Raw genomic sequence first — 19,200 nt, 5'->3', positions numbered from 1 at the left:
GGCCGTAGCAGAGAGGGCAAGGAGGAGCCCTGAAAGGGATAGACCCAGAGAGGTCAGGGGACAGACCACATCCAGTGCTACAGGCCACCGGAAGGACTTTGTTCTTTTCTCTAAGGGGGCCGAAAAGCCACTGGAGGGTCTGGAGTAGAGGACCACTGTGTTGGGTTAGGAAACCACTGTAGAAAAGGACAAGGGGAAGATGTAGGGAGCATAATTCATAGGCTGTTGCCACAGCTTCAGCTTTCAGTGCCTGCTGAGACCACTTGCTCTGGAAAACTCTTCCTGGTTCCGTGGATAAAAGATCAATTGCTTCCTGGCCCTGGATGTCCTCATCACAGAAGTCACCACAAAATCCTGCAATTGCCTGTTTCCTTTTCCTCGAGTTGCAGAGACTGTAAAACTCTGTGCAGCAGAAACTGTGACTATCTTACACTGTGATACAGTTCCAGGACCTGCGCCTTGGAACATGGTAGGTGCCTACATGGTAGGTACTCAAGAAATTTCCGTAAAATGGCTGAACTCCACCAACAATTGTATGGCTGTAAATATCACCAAAAAATGCTAAAAACCAGCAAAGAAGTCTGTTTTTGGTTTTATTAAGCTCAGTGTTTATTAATTAATAAGCCACATAATTGACTACAGAAACACTGGGTGGCAGAGAAAAATATAAGGAGGCCATGCCGGTATGAGATAGACCCAGCCCGGCAGAAGCTGGGGCTTAAAGAACCACATCATCTTTACATTTTTTTTTTCTTTTTTTTTTTTTTTTTTTTGAGACGGAGTCTTGCTCTGACGCCCAGGCTGCAGTGCAGTGGTACAATCTCGGCTCACTGCAAGCTCCGCCTCCCGGGTTCACTCCTACCTCAGCCTCCCGAGTAGCTGGGACCACAGGCGCCCACCACATGCCCGGCTAATTTTTTGTATTTTTAGTAGAGATGGGGTTTCACCGCATTAGCCAGGATGGTCTTAATCTCCTGACCTCATGATCCGCCCGCCTCGGCCTCCCAAAGTGCTGGGATTACAGGCATGTGCCACCGCACCTGGCCAAATTTTTCTATTTTTAAATTTTTGATAGACAAATAATGATTTTAATTTTTTTCATTTCAATAGCTTTAGGAGTACAAGTGGTTTCTGGTTACATGGATTAATTGTATAGTGGTGGAGCCTGGGATTTTAATGCACCCATCACCTGAGCAGTGGACATTGTACTCAATAGGCAGTTTGTCATTCCCCATCCCCTGCCCACCCTCCCTCTTCTAAGTCTTCAATGTCCATTATACCACTCAGCATGCCTTTGCATAGCTTAGCTCCCACTTAGAAGTGAGAACATGCAGTATTTGTTTTTCTATGAGACATAATAATTGTATATAGGTATCGGGTATGTGATGTTTTGATCATGAATACATTGTAGAATGATCAAATCAGGATAGCTAACATATCCATCACCACACACACTTCTTTGTGGTGAGAATATTTAAAATCCACTTTTTAAAATTAATTTAGAAAGATACACATTATTATTAACTATATTCACCTCGCTGTACAATAGATCACCAGAGCTGATTTGTTCCATCTAGCAGACTTCATATCCATTTGCCCACATTTTCCCTGTTCTCTATCCACCCCCTACCACCTCAGCCTCTAGTAATCATCATTCTCCTCTACTTCAATGAGTTCGAGTCTCCTGGATTCCATAAGTAAGTGAGATCATGTGATATTTATCTTTCTGTGCCTGGCTCCTTTCAGTTAGCACATTGTCCTCTATGATCATCCATGCTGTTCTAAATGACAGATTTTGTTGTTTTTAAAGGCTGAACAGTATTCCATTGTGTATATACATCACATTAAGAAAATCCATTTGTCCTTTGATGGGCATTTCTGTTGTTTCCATCTTTTCCATTGTGAATAATGCTGCAGTGAACATGGGAGTGCAGACATCTCTTCGCCACACTGATTTCTGCTACTTTGGATGGATACCCAGTGGTGGGATTGTTGGATCATATGGTAGCTCTATTTTTAGCTATTTGAGGAACCTCCCTACTGTTTTCCAAAATGGCTGTGTGAATTTACATTCCCACCAACAGTATACAAGAGTTCCCTTTGCTCCACATCCTCACCAAACACTTGTTATCATTTATCTTTTTTGATAACAGCCATTCTAACAGGTATGAGGTGATATTTCACTGTGGTTTTCTCTCATGATTAAGAATGCTGCCCATTTTTTTATGTATCTATTGGCCATCTGTATGTCTTTTTTTTTTTTTTTTTTTAAGATAAGGTCTTGCTCTGTCACGCAGGCTAAAGTGCAGTGGCCTGATCACAGCTTATTGTAGCCTCGACCTCCCCAGGCTCTGGTGATCCTCTCACCTCAGCCTCCTGAGTAGCTGGGACCACAGGCATGTGCCATCATGCCCGAATAATTTTTTTGTATTTTTGTAGAGATGGGTTTTTGCCATGTTGTCCAGGCTAGTCTCAAACTTCTAGGCTTAAGCAATCCACCTGCTACAGCCTCCCAAAGTGCAGGGACTACAGGGGTGAGCCTCCATGCTTGGCCTGTGTATCTTTTTTTTTTTTGAGGAATGTATCGTTAGGTCCTTTGCTCAATTTTAAATAGGGTTATTAGTTTTCTTGTTATTGAGTAGTTTGAGTTCCTTATTTATTTTGCGTATCAACCCCTTATCTGATGCATTATTTCCAAATATTTTTTCCCAGTCTGTCTTTCCCACACTGTCTCTTCACTCTGTTGTTTCCTTTGCAGCGCAGACGCTTTTTAGTTTGATGCGACCCTTTTGATCTATTTTCACTTTTTTGCCTGTGCTTTTGGGGTTGCATCCAGGAAATCATTGCCCAAATCAATACTGTGCAGTTTTCCCCTGTGTGTTCTTCTAGTAGTTTTACAGTTTCTGGCCTTCCGTTTAAGACTTTAATCCATTTTGAGATGTTTCTTGTTTATGATGTGAGGTAAGGGTCCAATTTCATTCTTCTGAATATGGATGGCCAGTTTTCACAACACCATTTCTTGAAGAGACTATCCTTTCCCCATTGTGTGTGCTTGCCACTTCTGTCAAATCAATTGACTACAAGGGTGTGTGTGTGTGTGTGTGTGTGTGTGTGTGTGTGTTTATTTCTGGGCTCTCTATCCTATTCCATTGGTCAATGTGTCTGTTTTTATACTAGTACCATGCTGTTTTGATTACTACAGCTTTGTAATATAAACAGCCATATCTTGAGGATGTAGGCATCTGAAAAAACATCAAGCCTAAAAATCCCAAAATTTTTGTTCTAAGCTTGTGAATATTTAAGTCCCTATCACAGAAAAACCTGAAAGGAGGGAGACTGAAAGAAAAAGGGAGAGGAGGGAGAGAGAAACTAGCAGAAACATGATTAAAAGGTAGCTTCTAGATACACCTTTTACATTATTTTGCTTTGAAAATACTGAGGATAAAAGAAAGAAAATTATCCCAGAAAAGAAAGAAGCAAGTGTTTTCTGGCTTCCTAAGTCATTGGCAACTTTCATCGTCCACTTCCCCTTCTTTCTGTTAGCCTTGCTTCGTGACAATCTCTTGCTAAACAGCATTAGAGCCTAAGCCTACAGATGAGTTGAGGATAAGTTAGGAAAACAAAAATAGCCATCGGACTGCAGACAGGACACCATAAAAACCAAGAGGAATCCGAGAGCGCTTGCCCAGCCATGTGTGCAGACAAAGTGTCCTTGCGGAAGAGTGATTTATGACAAGGGCGTGAGATTTGTACCAGTTGCTAGTTATGTGATCCCGAGTAAGCAATTTAGCATCTTGGAGTTTTAGAAGTCTCATTTCTAAAATAAAGGTAATAATATCTACTGGAAAGTTACTCGAGGTTTTTAAAGTAAATGCTTTTGAAAACCCTGGCAAAGAGTGACCACGTATTGCTGTTGTTAATTTTATGACATGATCACACACAGGTGAGAGAAGCACACAGCCTACAATATACTCATTCCACAGGCAGGTAAGGAAGAGCTGACACCACCCTAGGATACACTGAGGTTCTCAGCCTACTGCCCATGACTTCAGGGTGATCCAAAGAGACACTAAAACATTCTGAGTGAAACAAGAAAATGTTGGGTTTCTCATTTACTCACGAATTTGGGACCCTAGAATATAAAGGTGTGGACTCCAAGCTCGCATAAAATGTAAAGGCAGACCCTAGACACTCTTTAGGAATTTGGATTCTTTGTTCGATGGCATTTGAATTCCTGACACAGAACTTCCTTATGGGTAGGAGTTTATGTTGTGAAAATATGAAAACAACAAAGGATGCAGAAATTAGAGGCTGCAAATTGAGAAATTAGGGGGTGATCCAGAAAGAGATGTCTAGAAAAAACTGGATTCAGACCTGAACATCTGCTCCCAATTAAAGTCTCCAATTCTTCCATAAGCAGTGACATTTAAAAAAAAATGCAGTGACATAATATGAAGACTATTTCACTGGTTACTACATTGTCAAATATTCTTTTATTATGTCATTTATACATAACATGAATGAAATAATAAATTGTTTTGATCCACTTTAATAACGCTTTGGGCACTATTCATAGCCTAGCATCAATGTGCAATAAACTGTGATTATGATACTGAACAGGAGTATCACCATTATGCTGTAGAATTCTATGGTTTCTCACTCTACAACTTGGTTACCACATTCTCTTCTAAGCCACCTTCTTTGCAATATTGCCTCTTAAAAGCAAACGAAGAGGAGAGATGGGAACATTTTAATTAGTCATGATCAAAAGCCCCCATGTGTGCTCCTGGGTTTTATGCACCTTTCAGGCACTTGTCATCTGTGCAAGCTGTTCTAATGTATTCATGCTCTTGCTTCTATTTCCTGCAGGGTCTCCCTGCTATACCCACTGGAGAAAAAGAAAAACCAGAGCACAACCCAGCTGGGCCCTGCAATGTAATTTAACAATGTGAACTTGCCCCATGTGGCGGAGATAATTTTATGTGCCATTTCTTCCCCCGATGGTATGAAATATTCACTCTGCCCTCTTTCTTATTGGCACAAGTGAGCCTGAAAAGACTCATATAAGTTCTACTGGATTTTTGAATATCCAGGCATATGATGGAGAAGGAAAGAACCCATGGCTGGTTGCCTAAGCAGAGACGGGAACGCTCTGGGGCCCCTTGGCTTTGCCTTGGGAGGTGTTTGTCTAGGAACAAATAAGGAAGAAGGAAAGTTTGCACTGCTGTGTGAGCAGAAGCCCCTTCACCATACTGTCTTACAATCCAAATTATGCATGCTTCAACATGAAACTTGTAATCAGCATGCACAGGGTGAATTTTAATAGGACTGAGAGCATAGACAGAATAATTCAGGAAGGAATCCAGATGCAACAGCAAAAAAACTAAGTAGAAATACACACATTTCGCAGGTATTCAATATCACACCTAAGTATGGAGTTACCAATGGCTAGAGATTGTTCTCACACCCCCAACTTAAATCACTATATCTTCAAAAGTGTGGTTTGAGTAGCCCCAGTTTGACAGCCACCACGATGCACTTTGTGATTGGCACTGTATCCTTTGTTTCTTCACAGGGTTTTTCAAGCAATGTCTTATTTCCTATTTCTGTGCTTTCCTTTAGCTAAACTCTTCCAAAATGTGTTTTGTTAAAGGTGTTTGACTTCCTTCGGCTGTGTTCTTCAGAATGGACAATCATAGGTCAATGGGCTAGGGAGAGGCTAGTTTGAGTACATATTTGGTAAGAGGTCTGTGATTCTCATCAAATGTGGAAAGCACGAGGCCAGCTGGTGAAGGGTCTTCAAGCTTTTAGGGAAGGATGGGGAGACCACTGTTTGGTCTAGGCTCTGCCCCCACCAATGTGCATAACCTTGGGCGTCTCCCTTTGCTGATCCCAGCTTCAGATTCCTCATCTGTAAAATGAAGGATTGAGCTAAAAAGTCGCTGAAGGTTATTATATCTGACACTCAAGCATGCTGTGTCATGCAAACGACCCTTTCCTCATCTATCGCACTCCAGATCATTAGCTGCGGTCCCAGATAGAGCGGTTTGGAGGTGAGCTTCCAGAGACTCCAAGGTTTGTTGGGGAGCTGCCTCAGTCCTGTGCTGCAGGTGTCCCCAGTGCAGGCACAGGTGGCTGGCAGCAGCTGTTGGGGACCAGGTAGTCATGTTTAGCTAGGGCCATTGCCTTTGTTCTGTTTCTTGCAAGCCCCAGAGATGTGTCTAGTCACTGAACCATATGTGTGGTGAATGAGAGAGGTGGACACATGGAATCAAACAAAAACACACTTACATACCTGGCTCTATCTTTCCCCCTATTTTGTGTGTGTGTGTGTGTGTGTGCACGTGCGTTTCAGACGCAGTCTTGCTCTGCTGCCCAGGCTGGAGTGCAGTGGTACAATCTTAACTCACTGCAACCTTTGTCTCCGGAGTTCAAGTGATTCTCCTGCCTCAGCCTACCAAGTAGCTGGGACTATAGGCGCATGCCACCATGCCCAGCTAGCGTTTTGGTATTTTTGGTAGAGACGGGATTTTGCCATATTGGCCAGGCTGGTCTTGAACCCCTGGCCTCAGGTGATCCACCCGCCTTGGCTTACCGAAGTGCTGGGATTACAGGCATGAGCCATCACACTCGGCCTTTCTCTACCTTTTAAGTTATATTTAGATACATAAAAGTGAAAAGAATTGTGAAATTAACACTCACATATCTATCTTCCAGCGTCAACTCATGGACAACTCATTGATGATCAATCAATGATCAACTCACGGCCAATCTTGTTTCTTTTGGACCTCCAACCACTCTGCTACCTTACTTCTCTCAGATTTTTCTTTTGGGGGGGCATTCAATTTAACAGTTATAGTGAGATATTAAGTCAGATAGCATTCAATTCACCCATTTAGAGTATGCAATCCTTCCGATTAATTTTTGAATTGATAAACAAAAGTTGTACATTTTTATGGTATAAAACATGATGTTTTGATATGTGTATACATTGTGGAATGGCTCAGTGAAGCTAATTAACATATTCTTTACCTCACATATTCATCACTTTATTTGTGGTGGGAACTTTTCCTGTTTTAAAAAAATGATATATAATAGTTGTACATATTTTGGAGGTACAGGTGATATTTTGATACCTATACACAATGTGTAATGATCAAATAAGAGTAATTGGGATATCCATCACCTCAAGCATTTATCTTCAAAATCTACTCTCTAAGCAATCTTCAAGTATATATTATTATTACCTATAGTCACCATGTAGAATAGATCTCCTGTATTTATTTCTCCTAATTCAAATTTTGTTTTTTATTTATTTTTATTTTTTTGAGATGGAGTCTTGCTCTGTCACCCAGGCTGGAGTGTAGAGGTCTGAACTTGGCTCACTGCAACCTCCACCTTCCAGGTTCAAGTGATTCTCCTGCCTCAGCCTCTCGAATAGCTGGGATTACAGGCATGTGCCACCACGCCCGGCTTATTTTTGTATTTTTAGTAGAGACGGGGTTTCACCATGTTGGCTAGGCTGGTCTCGAACTCCTGACCGCAAGTGATCTTCCCACCTCGGCCTCCTGAAGTGCTGGGATTACAGGCATGAGCCACCGCGCCTGGCTGTCTAATTCAAATTTTGTATGCTTTGAACAACTCCTCAGATTCTATTGAAGTACATCCCAGATATCAAACCATTTCATCCATAGATATTTCAGTATATCCTCTAAAAGACAAGGATTCTCCTTTTAAAATAGAACCACGATATTATTATTCTACAAAAAAGTTATTTCTCAACACCATCAAATATCTTGTCAATCCCTGTATTTCCTTAGTTTCCTATAATTTAGAAGCTTGTTTATTTGAGTTGCCTGGACCTATCTCTTAATAATGTTAATAATGTTCCTGATAAAAACTCTCCCCTCCAGCCATATTGGTCCACTAAATGTCCTTCTGAAAACTGAATACATCCACATCTCTGGTTCTACAGTGCCCCTTCCGACCCTTCACCCCCTGAGCATCCATCTCTTTTCTACCTTTTAAAATCCTTGTAATTTTTAAGGCATGGTTAAAACCACACCATGCTCATAAGAAGACGTCCTAATGATCACCCCAGCAAAGAGAAAGACCTCTACCTCAACGCTAGAGCATTTCATGTTTTGCTTCAGTTTTTACATTTACTGCCTGGTAGAGTTGATTGGTTTTCTACATAGACAAATTAGTATTCCAGTTTGATTTTAAGTTCTTTGTGTGTCATGACTTGCAGTTTTTTGAATTTCCCTACAACTATTGGCAAAGTATTTTAGATATAATTGGTGTTCAAAGTGTCCACTGATTGATTACTTTACCTTTTGCTAGGTACAGGGACAAAGACTTTTCTTGTGAGAAGTGACGAGCTTAGATTCTTATGCTCCTTTGTAAATACTCTAACCACATTGCGAAAATAATTTTTCCAGCTTAAAGACTCATTAGGAAACTTGGGTAGGCTGTGTGGGAAGTTGTTCAGAAAAGGATCTTCCCCAAAGAAAGCAAATTTGTGAGGTCCAAATGAATGAAAGAATGGACTTCCAGCCTTTGGGGCAATGAATATGGGAGGGCTAAAGACAGGCATCCATCTGGTCATATTGACTGGATCAGCAGTGTGAAATGCAAGTATAAGGCATCTCTTCAGCTGGTGAGAAGTTCAAGGAAATTCAGAAAGAGAATCCATTAAATTTGAGTGTGTGGCAGAAGATGAGAGATCTATCTTGTTTTCCATAATATAATATCGAAACCCCACTGGGTTTCTCAAATATATTTCCTGAATGATGGCAACCCTCAGTAATTACAGAATGGCTAGAAACCAAAGGATGTTCTCTAACACACACGCACACACACACACACACACACACACACACAGAGAGAGAGAGAACAAATGTGTGAGCTTGTGTACTTGCATTGGTAGTGATGGGTAGAGGCACCTGAGGCTTCAATTAAAGGGGAGTGGTGAGAGAAAGAGCAATATATACATTTAAGGGCAGCAGGATGCTAGGGACTTTCAAACTTGCCCTCACCATTCTTTGGAGACTTACTGACGTGCCTTGAGGAAGCAGTATTGCTTCATTAGGCAGAAGTCATATGATTTTCTTAGGGACCAAGTAAAGAAGAAGATCATTCACAGATTTTCTTTTTTCTTTTACAAGAAGATTCAGAGGAGACATTTGAGAGTCTTCATCAGCACAGAGTAGAATCAGCTGTTAATTATTTACATCTTATCCAAATTATAAGATGCATATTAAGCACTCTGTTTTCTTAGGGACCAAGTAAAGAAGAAGATCATTCACAGATTTTCTTTTTTCTTTTACAAGAAGATTCAGAGGAGACATTTGAGAGTCTTCCTCAGCACAGAGTAGAATCAGCTGTTAATTATTTACATCTTATCCAAATTATAAGATGCATATTAAGCACTCTTTGTTACACGTGTTGCTATACGTCCTCTGAAAAGCATTATCCCAGGATCTGGCTCAAGTCTTATTAAGATCATTCAGAATGGGATAAACAATAAATATGTGATGGCATTCTTCCTACAGTCTTTCGGAAACCAATTCTGAAGAGCCCGCAGGGTGTTGACAATGATCAAATTATGAAACAAACCATTTTTTCACTTGCAGCAGAAAGTTCCTGGCTCCTTGAACAGGAATGAGGTAAAACTCTGAAGTCACATCAGACTATCTCTCACAAAAAGGCTGTTGTACCTCTTGAGTGCCAGAAGGCAGATGAAGAGCACAGATAAATCTGAGGATAAAACATGCCCTCGTACCAACTAAAAATATGTTTAAAAAGTCTGCCTGAAGAGATCTTGAGAACAAAACTATCCAGATTCTTTACAATGTTTATTCAAATTTGTAGGTCAAGGTGAAATGGTTGTAGGCCAAGGTAGTTGAGAGGAATGGTACAAATAAGGCAATTAACATAGAAAGGCTTTCAAATAGAATCTAATCAGCAAAATTCACAGGAGTATTTTGAACTAATTATAACATATCTGTTAGAATAATTATCTGAAGTCACAACTGATATTATAGTTATTTAAATATCAATTAACATCACAGATTTTGCAGTTATCAGTAAAAGCTACAGAGTCACATCAAATTTCTTGAAGCTAAATTTATAATCATAAAACTTGGAACTTTTACTATGCCCCAGAGCTTTATAAAATGAGAGACACAAGCCACTTGTTGCTGTTGCTATGAGACAAATGTTTACATCACACATTTCTATAGAAGGAAGAAAAATGACAGGTTCTTACCAAGTAATCATCAGGCTTGATACCAAAAAGTTCTCTGAAATATCGGAATGCTAATGGAGCGTATGTCTTAAATCTAAAGTCTGGGTAGTGATGTGCTGGGGTCAGATTGCTCCCTTCACTGAAGTAAAAATATTAAAAAGAGAGAGAAAGGGAGAACACATTAGCAAAGACAATTTTGACCACAAATTGTACCTCTATTAGTCCTGGGCCAATGTTATCTCTAGAAAAATCATCCCCTGACAGCGGGATTCTCAAAGTTCATGTCATAAAGGCCAATGATCACCAGGTAGAAACAGACGCTAGTTAGTGAGGTCACTCCATGCAGGCGTTCCCTGTCAATCAGCGTCACATGCCTGAAAATTCATTTATCCCTTTGTGCCTTCTTCCTGGAAAGATCACTCTATTATCACCAGTGTAACCACATTGTAATGCTTTGGGTAAAAGATCTAGGCCTTAGAGTGTGGAGCAATTTCAAAAATGCATTTTTTTAAATCACGAATTTTGGATATTTGACAAAAACTGTTAACCAGGGATAAGTGAAATAATTATTAAAACATCCTACCAACAGAGAGAACCATCACACGGAATAGGACCTCAATCTGAACTTTTATTTACATTTTCCAAAAAAGGAGACCTTTTTGCTGAGTATCAGAGGACGGAGCTGGCTTGTGTTGTTAGGGGTCAGCACCATATAATAAGTGGTTATCTTGAAAGGCTAGGATTACACTCAGGCAGCTGCAGGGCTACACACTAGGAGAGTGACACAGGGACTAAGACTGCCTGAGAGAAGGGCAGTCACATCGTAAGGAATGACCCCCAAATCATCCGCTCAGTTAAATGGTTACTGTTTCTCTAAGCAAGCCTAGTTGAATATTCAGTATGTATGATGCCCCAGTGCTGTATCCAAACATTTTCTCTTTCTATATTTTGGGATTTAGGAGGGGATTCAATCCCATGGGACTGTCAAAAGGAATGATTCTGGAACTTATATGGCACGTAATAATTTATTAATATAAACGTAGATTATATAGAAATAAATGGTAAAAGCAAAGAGGCTCAAAGAGACCTATAACATCCTTCCTCACTTTTGCAAGCAAGTAATAATAACCACAAGGCCTTAGGTTCTGAAGCAGGCTGCTTTCAGTGGGCTAAGAGCATTGCCAATTTCTTCTCTCTTTTTCGCCTTCTATCTCATACAAAGTAACTCATTCTATTGGAGCAGATTTCCCTCAGCATTCAAAGAGGTAAGATAAAACACCCATTTTCCACCTAAATGGAGTTTCTCTCATTTTGTTGCAGTTTTGGGCCCAAGATTTTATCAGAGAGGATGCTGCATTTACTATTATTATTTTCATTTTGGGTTAGTTCTGAGCTCCTTGGATTATTCATCTTTCCCTGAAGTTTCCATTAATTATAATAATTTTCCTTGGGTTCACATCTCTCTGACTGCTATGATTTATTCAGTTATGGTTTAAAACGATAGTGTTAGGTTTCCCTGGAGGTGAGACAGACACACAGACACATACATGTACACCTATACACACAAGAATGCTCATGTACACACAGCAGAGCAGCTTCAGGTAGAGAAGGGGAACATTTATTTCCTAAGGCATACAGAAATAATAATAGGTATTTGGTGGTTTAAAAAACCACTAAATCATTCCATGAAAAAGAATTAAATTTAGCTCGCTTTGGGCCATACTAAGATATAGAGAAGTAGGGGCCAACTGTGGGGCAGGCTTACCTACATGGAACAATCAAGAAATTATATTTGTAGGCTGGGCGCGGTGGCTCACGCTTGTAATCTCAGCACTTTGGGAGGCCGAGGTGGGCGGATCACGAGGTCAGGAGATCGAGACCACGGTGAAACCCCGTCTCTACTAAAAATACAAAAAATTAGCTGGGCGTGGTGGCGGGTGCCTGTAGTCCCAGCTACTCGGAGAGGCTGAGGCAGGAGAATGGCGTGAACCCGGGAGGCGGAGCTTGCAGTGAGCTGAGATTGCGCCACTGCACTCCAGCCTGGGCGACAGAGCGAGACTCCGTCTTAAAAAAAAAAAAAAAAAAAAAAAAAAAAAGACCCTGTCTCAGACAAAAAAAAAAAAGATCAAAAAGTTAACTTAAAAAAATAGCTGACGATATGATCAGGCACTTCACAGAAATTAAAAGATATGACTCAAACATAAGATGCTTAACCTCATTCATAAATGTCACCGAGAGACCATTTTACCTGGAAGATTGGTGAAAATCCACGACTGTGAGGTAGCTTGAAGGGAAATGGTATTCTGAAATATTGTTAGTGGAATGTAATTTGAGATTTTTTTTTCCCCATGAAGGACATTTTCACAACTTCTATCAAAATTACAAACATGTAACTTCTTGATCCAGCAAATGCATGCCTATGTTATCCTATGGATAAACTAGCATTTGTCCAAAACAATATATGTGAACATGGTTACTCATTATGGCAACCTGGATGGCCTTCGGGAGAGAACTTGTCTAATTAATTATGATTCAGCTACACAATGGAATTTTATGCGGTATTAAGAAAAGAATAAGGGTGCTTATTATGTACTGACATGGCAAGATCTCTAAGATAAATTGTTAAGTGGATGAAACATGATGCAGAATGCTGTGTAGGGGATGTCACCACTGTATAAAAAAGAAAACAAATATTCTTTTGGCATGCATATACATAAAAAATCCTTGAAGGAAAAAACAGCCACAAGTAACAGTGATAACTGGAGTTGGACACTGAAAAAAGGCAGAGGGACAAAAGGAACTCTTCACAGCATTCCTTTTAAGAACAGGACAAGCCTTGCTATGTATTATCATTCACAAAATTAAATAAACTTTAAAAGTTAGAGGTTAAAAGCCATAAACTGATTCCTCTTCCCCCAAACTGAGCCCTCCGTGCTCAGCACCACAGCAGAAGGTTTACCTCTGCATATTTAAGCTGTTCCAATGAATAACAAATACCAGCTTGACATGAATGAAGCTCTAGTGAAGGAAATGCAAATTAATGAGATCGCTGGCCCCTGCTGGGCCGGGATATTTGTCAGGGGAGCACAAGTGCAGAGAACAAAACAGCACGTCCAGTGAAGGTCAGCCAGCAGGCAACAACCTTGGTTCTCTGAGGCCCCATGCTGGCACGTTTACTGTGTGTAGATGTGGGTGCCAGCCCACAGACGTTCAGCATAGAATCTCCACAGCACAGGTACCAACTGCTTAGCAACTTCCAGCATGGCAGAACTGCCAACATTCAAACACAATGACTGCAATCAACGGTGGCCTGCTGAAGTCCACAGGCTTTCCTTGCCTGAGACTGGGGTTACCTGTTGGGTAACTGTGCTCAGCATCCAGACTTAGCAAAAATGAAGTCAGAAAAAGAGTAGACCTCCTCACAGTTTAAGATTTACCTCATATTTCTTCAATGCACTTATGTAGGGTGGAAAACAAAAAAACCACCTAACAACTGACTTTCTTGTCTTGGCGTAAGTTGAAGCTTTGGAAATCTCAGCTATGGGGTTTTGAGCAGTGGTTCTAGATGCTTGGATCCCATCAGCCAGTAAAATTTCAAAAACAAAAGTTTGGAATCCAACCTTGGATTTCCAACTGTATTTTGCCAAGTAAGAACCTAAACAATTAAGCAGACACACGTTACAATCCCTATCACATCAGGGCATTTTTAGCTCCAAAAAAGGAGAAAGACATTTCAAATAAAGAACAGAAGTTTCTCAGTCCTCTTCCCCACTTACTCACTAAGAAACAGTTAAAGTTCAATCACAGACCGGCTCTGGCATTCTGATATTCACCTCTTCTGAGGCAAGTTCATTTTTAAGGCCAAAGCTACTGCTTGTCTTAGTCTAAAAATACATATATCTTAATGGCAACGTATGTTCAGAATTACACAATGTTGAAGCTCGAGAAGGCATTAGCCACCATCTGGAATTTCCCATTTAGCAGATAAATCATAGTGCAGGGAGGGAAAATAATGGCCCAAACTGATCAGGAACAAACAAGATTGGGAGATTAGACTCACATCAGAACAGTAGAAAAGTCACAAGCAGATAGGAATGGCTTAACTTAGACTTGACGTTCCTCTGTTATTCCTCCTTTTCAGGATTCTGTTACAAGTTTCAGGGGTCTCTCCCAGCCCAAATATCCCAATTACTTCCACATGAGGCCCTCACACCACAGGGGCTGGTGGGTAGAATTTCACATACAGAAGCTTTGGGCAGCTGGTGTTCTCCTCTCTATGTACTAATAACAACACAGCTTTGTTTATGGGGTTTTAGAGCCTGATGACCAAGTGCTAGTTTTGGTGGCACTGGACTGAGAGATGTGGTGGTAAGCAATGGGGTAAAACTAATTTAGCATCTCAAAGACAACACAAGGGGTCCAGTTTTGGAGCTGAGACTGAGAGCTTTGTTGTCTCTAGAGCAGCATTTTCCATTTAGTGAGCTTTGTTTATTTCAAATTGTAACCAAACCATCAGCAGTGGCTCTGGGGACTTTTGACAAAACTAATACTTACACAACTCCTGGGTGACAGTGGTCAGTGTCCCTAAAGGATGCTAAATGCCCTCACTTTTTTCAACAAACATGACCTTACCCTCTGTGTGACAGGATAAATGAAGGGTGCTTTGTCTTGATGTGCAGACATTAGGAAAGCTTAAGTGGCACTACAATTGGGTGAATGCCACTACAATCCAGTAACAAACTACTGATGGTACCCAGTCTTCAAGTTGGACCTTCGTACACAGCAGTCTGTAAAAGCGGCCTTAAGGTATTATTAATTGCCTCTGCCAATTCAGCCAAGGTGGAGATCCCTTGGTTTCCACATACAATTCTTTATGTAACTAGAGAGAGAAACAGAAATTGGTCCTCTTTTTTGCCAAATTAGATGGTGCTCATGAATGGAAAAACAAAACAAGGCAAAACAAAAGACACACTCCTTGCTGGTGCCAACCTCCTGTTGCTGAGCAGTTCTGTGATGGGTACACATGAACTGCATTGTATAAGACGAGGCTGCACCAGCTTCAGAGACCAACCAGCTGACAGCCAATCTTTAAAAGTCAGCATCTGAAGACAGCTTAAATTCCCCAACCAAATAGTGCATTCCGGGATGTCATTTACTGGGAACATGTGACATCATCAGATATGTAAACATTAAACCATCCAAGAAGTTATTACCATACTGGAAAACTGTGCTTGAAGATAATTTCAAATAAAGCAGAATATTGTATAATATCCAGTGCATGCAATAAATCCTTTATCTTGAGCTAAAGGAAGAGGTGTATGGCTTTTATTAAGAGGAAATCAGTTTCTCCCCATCCTCACCAAATACACGTCGAAGAAAGACGTAAAGAGTTTTGATTTGAAGGAGCATCATATTATGGCTTGCCCAGCAGCAGTCACTTCTCATTTTCTCCCAAGAAGACTAAACTGGCAGCTTTGTCTTCTACCCACATGTACATAAAAACTGGTGCGGAATGTTTGTATAGATCAGGAGTTGGCAATCTTTTTCTTTTTTATTTATTTTTATTTTTATTAAATATAAAGAGATGAGGTCTCACTATATTGCCCAGGCTGCTTTCAAACTCCTGAGCTCACGCGATCCTCCCACCTCGGCCTCCCGAAGTGCTGGGATTACAGGCGTGAGCCACTGCACCCAGCCTTGGCAATCTTCTTCTATAAAGGGCCATAGTATTTTGAGCTCTGTGGGCCATACAGTCTCTGTAGCAATTACGCAACTCTGCTGCCATTGTAGATAGCAGCCGCAGACAATTTGTAAATGAATGGATGTGGCTTTATTCCAATTAAACCGTATTTACAAAAACAGGGAGTAAGCAGGGCCTGTCCCATGGGCTGTTGTATGCTGACCCATATGGTGTAAGACAGTGGTCCCCAACCTTTTTGGCACCAGGACCAGTTTTGTGGAAGACAATTTTTCCACAGACAGTGGAAATGGGGGGATGGTTTTGGGATGAAACTGTTCCATCTCAGATCATCGGGCATTACATTCTCATAAGGAGCAAACAACCTAGATCCCTTGCATGCACAGTTCACAATAGGGTTTGGGCTCCTATGAGAATCTAACGCCGCCAGTGATCTGACAGGAGGCGGAGCTCGCCCTTTAATACTTGCTGGCCTCTGCTCACCTCCTGCTGTGCTGCTGGTTTCCTAACAAGCCACGGACTTGCACCTGTCTGCAGCCCAGGGACTGGGAATCCCTGGTATAAGAGGGACTCTTGGATAAGTTTATGTCATTATGCCTTGAAACGCAGGCAGTTGGCTAGTTTGTCAAACCTGTAACATTGAGCGATGATATGAGGCAATATTTTATATGAACTTTTGACATATATGTTTACTTATCATTTAGGATAATGTTTTACCCTTGCCGTAGTTTCTTGGAATTCTTTTCCAAAAAGTGGGTATTCCCTGGCTGTCCAGATAAACCCTGAAGTGCACATGGGTCAAACCCAAGGGCAGTCTGTTTTCTGTAATGATCTTTACATCAAGGTAAACTCCTGTTTTACAAGTGAAGAGACTGAAATATAGGGGCTTTAAAAATACCTCAGCTGTGTAATTATTCTTGAATATGGGAAGATATTTAAACTTTTACCACCAGCTTTTAAACCATTTTTGCCACTTCCAGGTAAGGTAGTGATAGTGTCTCCTGGAGAAGAACACATTAGGGCTGTCTCTTAGGGGAACAAAGAAGCAGATTGAGGTCTATAATTCTAAGATAAAAGCTGGACACTTGTTCTGATTCAATAAAGCAGAAATACCATTCCCATGCTTTATTGCCACAACGTAGAGAAAAACAAAACTTTGGGGCCAGCTAACCCTGAGTTAAAATCTTGGCTTTACCATTTACCGGCTGGATAGCCTTGGGCTAAGTGACTTAATGTCTTAGGGTCAACTTATTTCATATACCAAATAATGTTCTTATAAACATGAAAGATAATAAAAATTAATATATGTTATATACGTCAATTAACTATATGAATAAAACTATGCTTGATTCACAGTTCTTAAAAATTTTGCCTCCCTTTGCCACCTTAGGTTCTTGTTTACATGGTACAAGCTTTATAAACCATCTTCCTTCTTCTTTATCCTATCAATACATGAAACCTATCTACAACTTTGAGCTTCTGATCCCAACACAGAATTTGGGGTCAAAATATTAAGATATGATCATGATTTTCTTACTCATCTACTTTGAGATTTTGGAACACATTTTGGAAGATCACGGAGCCAGACAGTTAAAAGAGATTTTTATATCCTCTTTCAGATCTTAAAACGGCCCAGGGCTTTTTCCATCTACAAAATGAAACAATTCATAGGACAAATTACGTACTTGATATTTAAAAATAACTTTGAGCAGCTTCGAAATATATAAATAAGAAAAAAACACAATGCATTTGGTTGCTAGGGGAAATGGATTCTGCAACTTCAGAAAGCAGTAAATTAAAACATCTCAAGGTACCTCAAGTAATTAGTTCTATGACCCAGATAGACTCATTGAGTTTTGGAGCCATCAGAGACTGCAGAATGTTTTGGATGCTTACAACCAGGGCCTGTCCTGCCCACCTACCGCTTTCCTCATCCCCTTATGGGCTTGGAAATACTTGGAGAGAGAAAGCATTATTTGATTGATTTATTGAAGTTTAATTGACATACAATAAAGTATACCATTTGTTACTTTTTCACATGTGTATATACACCAGTGAAGCCATCACCACAATCACGATACTAAATTTATCCATCACTTTATAGGGGTTTTTTGACTGCTACAGCAACTAGGAGATATTACTGGCAGGGCCTGGGGACCACAGATCTCCTGAAATGTACTGTCTTGCACAAAGAGTTGTCTTATCCAACAAAGCCAACAGCACCTCCAATGAGAAACACTGGGCTAAATCCCTTTGCTAAATCCATGAAGACACTGAGTCCAGATGATGAAACTGAGGCAAGACTAACATAAGTTTCTTCTGTTTACTGTAAATCCATCTGGTGTGCCTGTGTTACTTAAACAAACAAGATAACATCTGCTGAAAGAAATTCTTGGTCTGAATCAAATGTTCAGGCCGGCACCTGCCATGGTGGCGTGGGAGCCGGAGTCCAGGGGCGTAGAGCCAAGCCGGGACAATTCCTTTTCATTTAAAAATAACAAATAAGAAAAAAAATGCATCAAATGTTAAATATTGTATTGCCATTTTTTTTTGAAGGGAAGATATAGACTTTTATTTTCATGGAGTGTTTTTAGTAAGGCTGCTTGAATGAACAGAAAGCATTTCATGTATACTATAACTAGTATGGATTGTTACACGAACCTGAAAAGACGGTACAGTCATCCTACGTGGCAGCAGAGCCTTGCAAGGACCCAGGCTGTTTTTCACTCTGGTCAATTTGATTTTTTGGTTTTGACCCCAGCAATATTGCCTCACAAATCCATTTTTTAAATTCGAGTACCCACCAAAATCCTACCATCTGCACCTTGTTCCCTGGACTGGACTCTTGCCCGTCCTTCAGAGTAGATTCACACCTTCTGGTCCATGAATCTCCAGCCTTTGTCTTCAGTCACACAGAACATTCCCTCATAAACTCTACTATCTTTCCACTCACCGGCCCCCACCTTCCTCTTCCTACAAATCATCACTAAAAGGTAAAGCAGACAACATGTCATTTTTTGGTCTAGTACCTGATTATTTTAGACAGCCCAGAGAAAGGGTTGATTTGTAATTGTAATTGTATGCACAGTTATCTATTGGACCATTTAAATCTAACTTAATCCAACTAAATGTGCCTATATGCAAACATCAATATCTAGCCTTTCTATTTCATGCAGCTGTTTTAAATAGTTTTAATCTATTTTATATTTATCATGTAGCATTTTTATTATTCCATTGCATATGTGTATATATA

General features: G+C 40.4%; 1 protein-coding gene across 3 annotated transcripts in view; it reads right to left on the bottom strand.

Annotated features, from left to right (window-relative positions):
• The window catches only part of PIP5K1B (phosphatidylinositol-4-phosphate 5-kinase type 1 beta), a 305,964-nt gene that overhangs the window by 125,114 nt on the left and 161,650 nt on the right, over positions 1-19,200 (bottom strand). For all 3 annotated transcript variants that reach the window (XM_055294401.2, XM_063609935.1, XM_063609936.1), the window contains one exon: positions 10,271-10,388. In XM_055294401.2, the coding sequence (XP_055150376.1) occupies positions 10,271-10,388 (118 nt within the window). The remainder of the gene's footprint in view (positions 1-10,270; positions 10,389-19,200) is intronic.

This window comes from Symphalangus syndactylus, chromosome 9, assembly GCF_028878055.3.
Source record: "Symphalangus syndactylus isolate Jambi chromosome 9, NHGRI_mSymSyn1-v2.1_pri, whole genome shotgun sequence".
Lineage (NCBI taxonomy): Eukaryota > Metazoa > Chordata > Mammalia > Primates > Hylobatidae > Symphalangus > Symphalangus syndactylus.
Note: the sequence above shows the minus strand (reverse complement) of the source record. Positions and strands in the feature narration are given on the sequence as shown.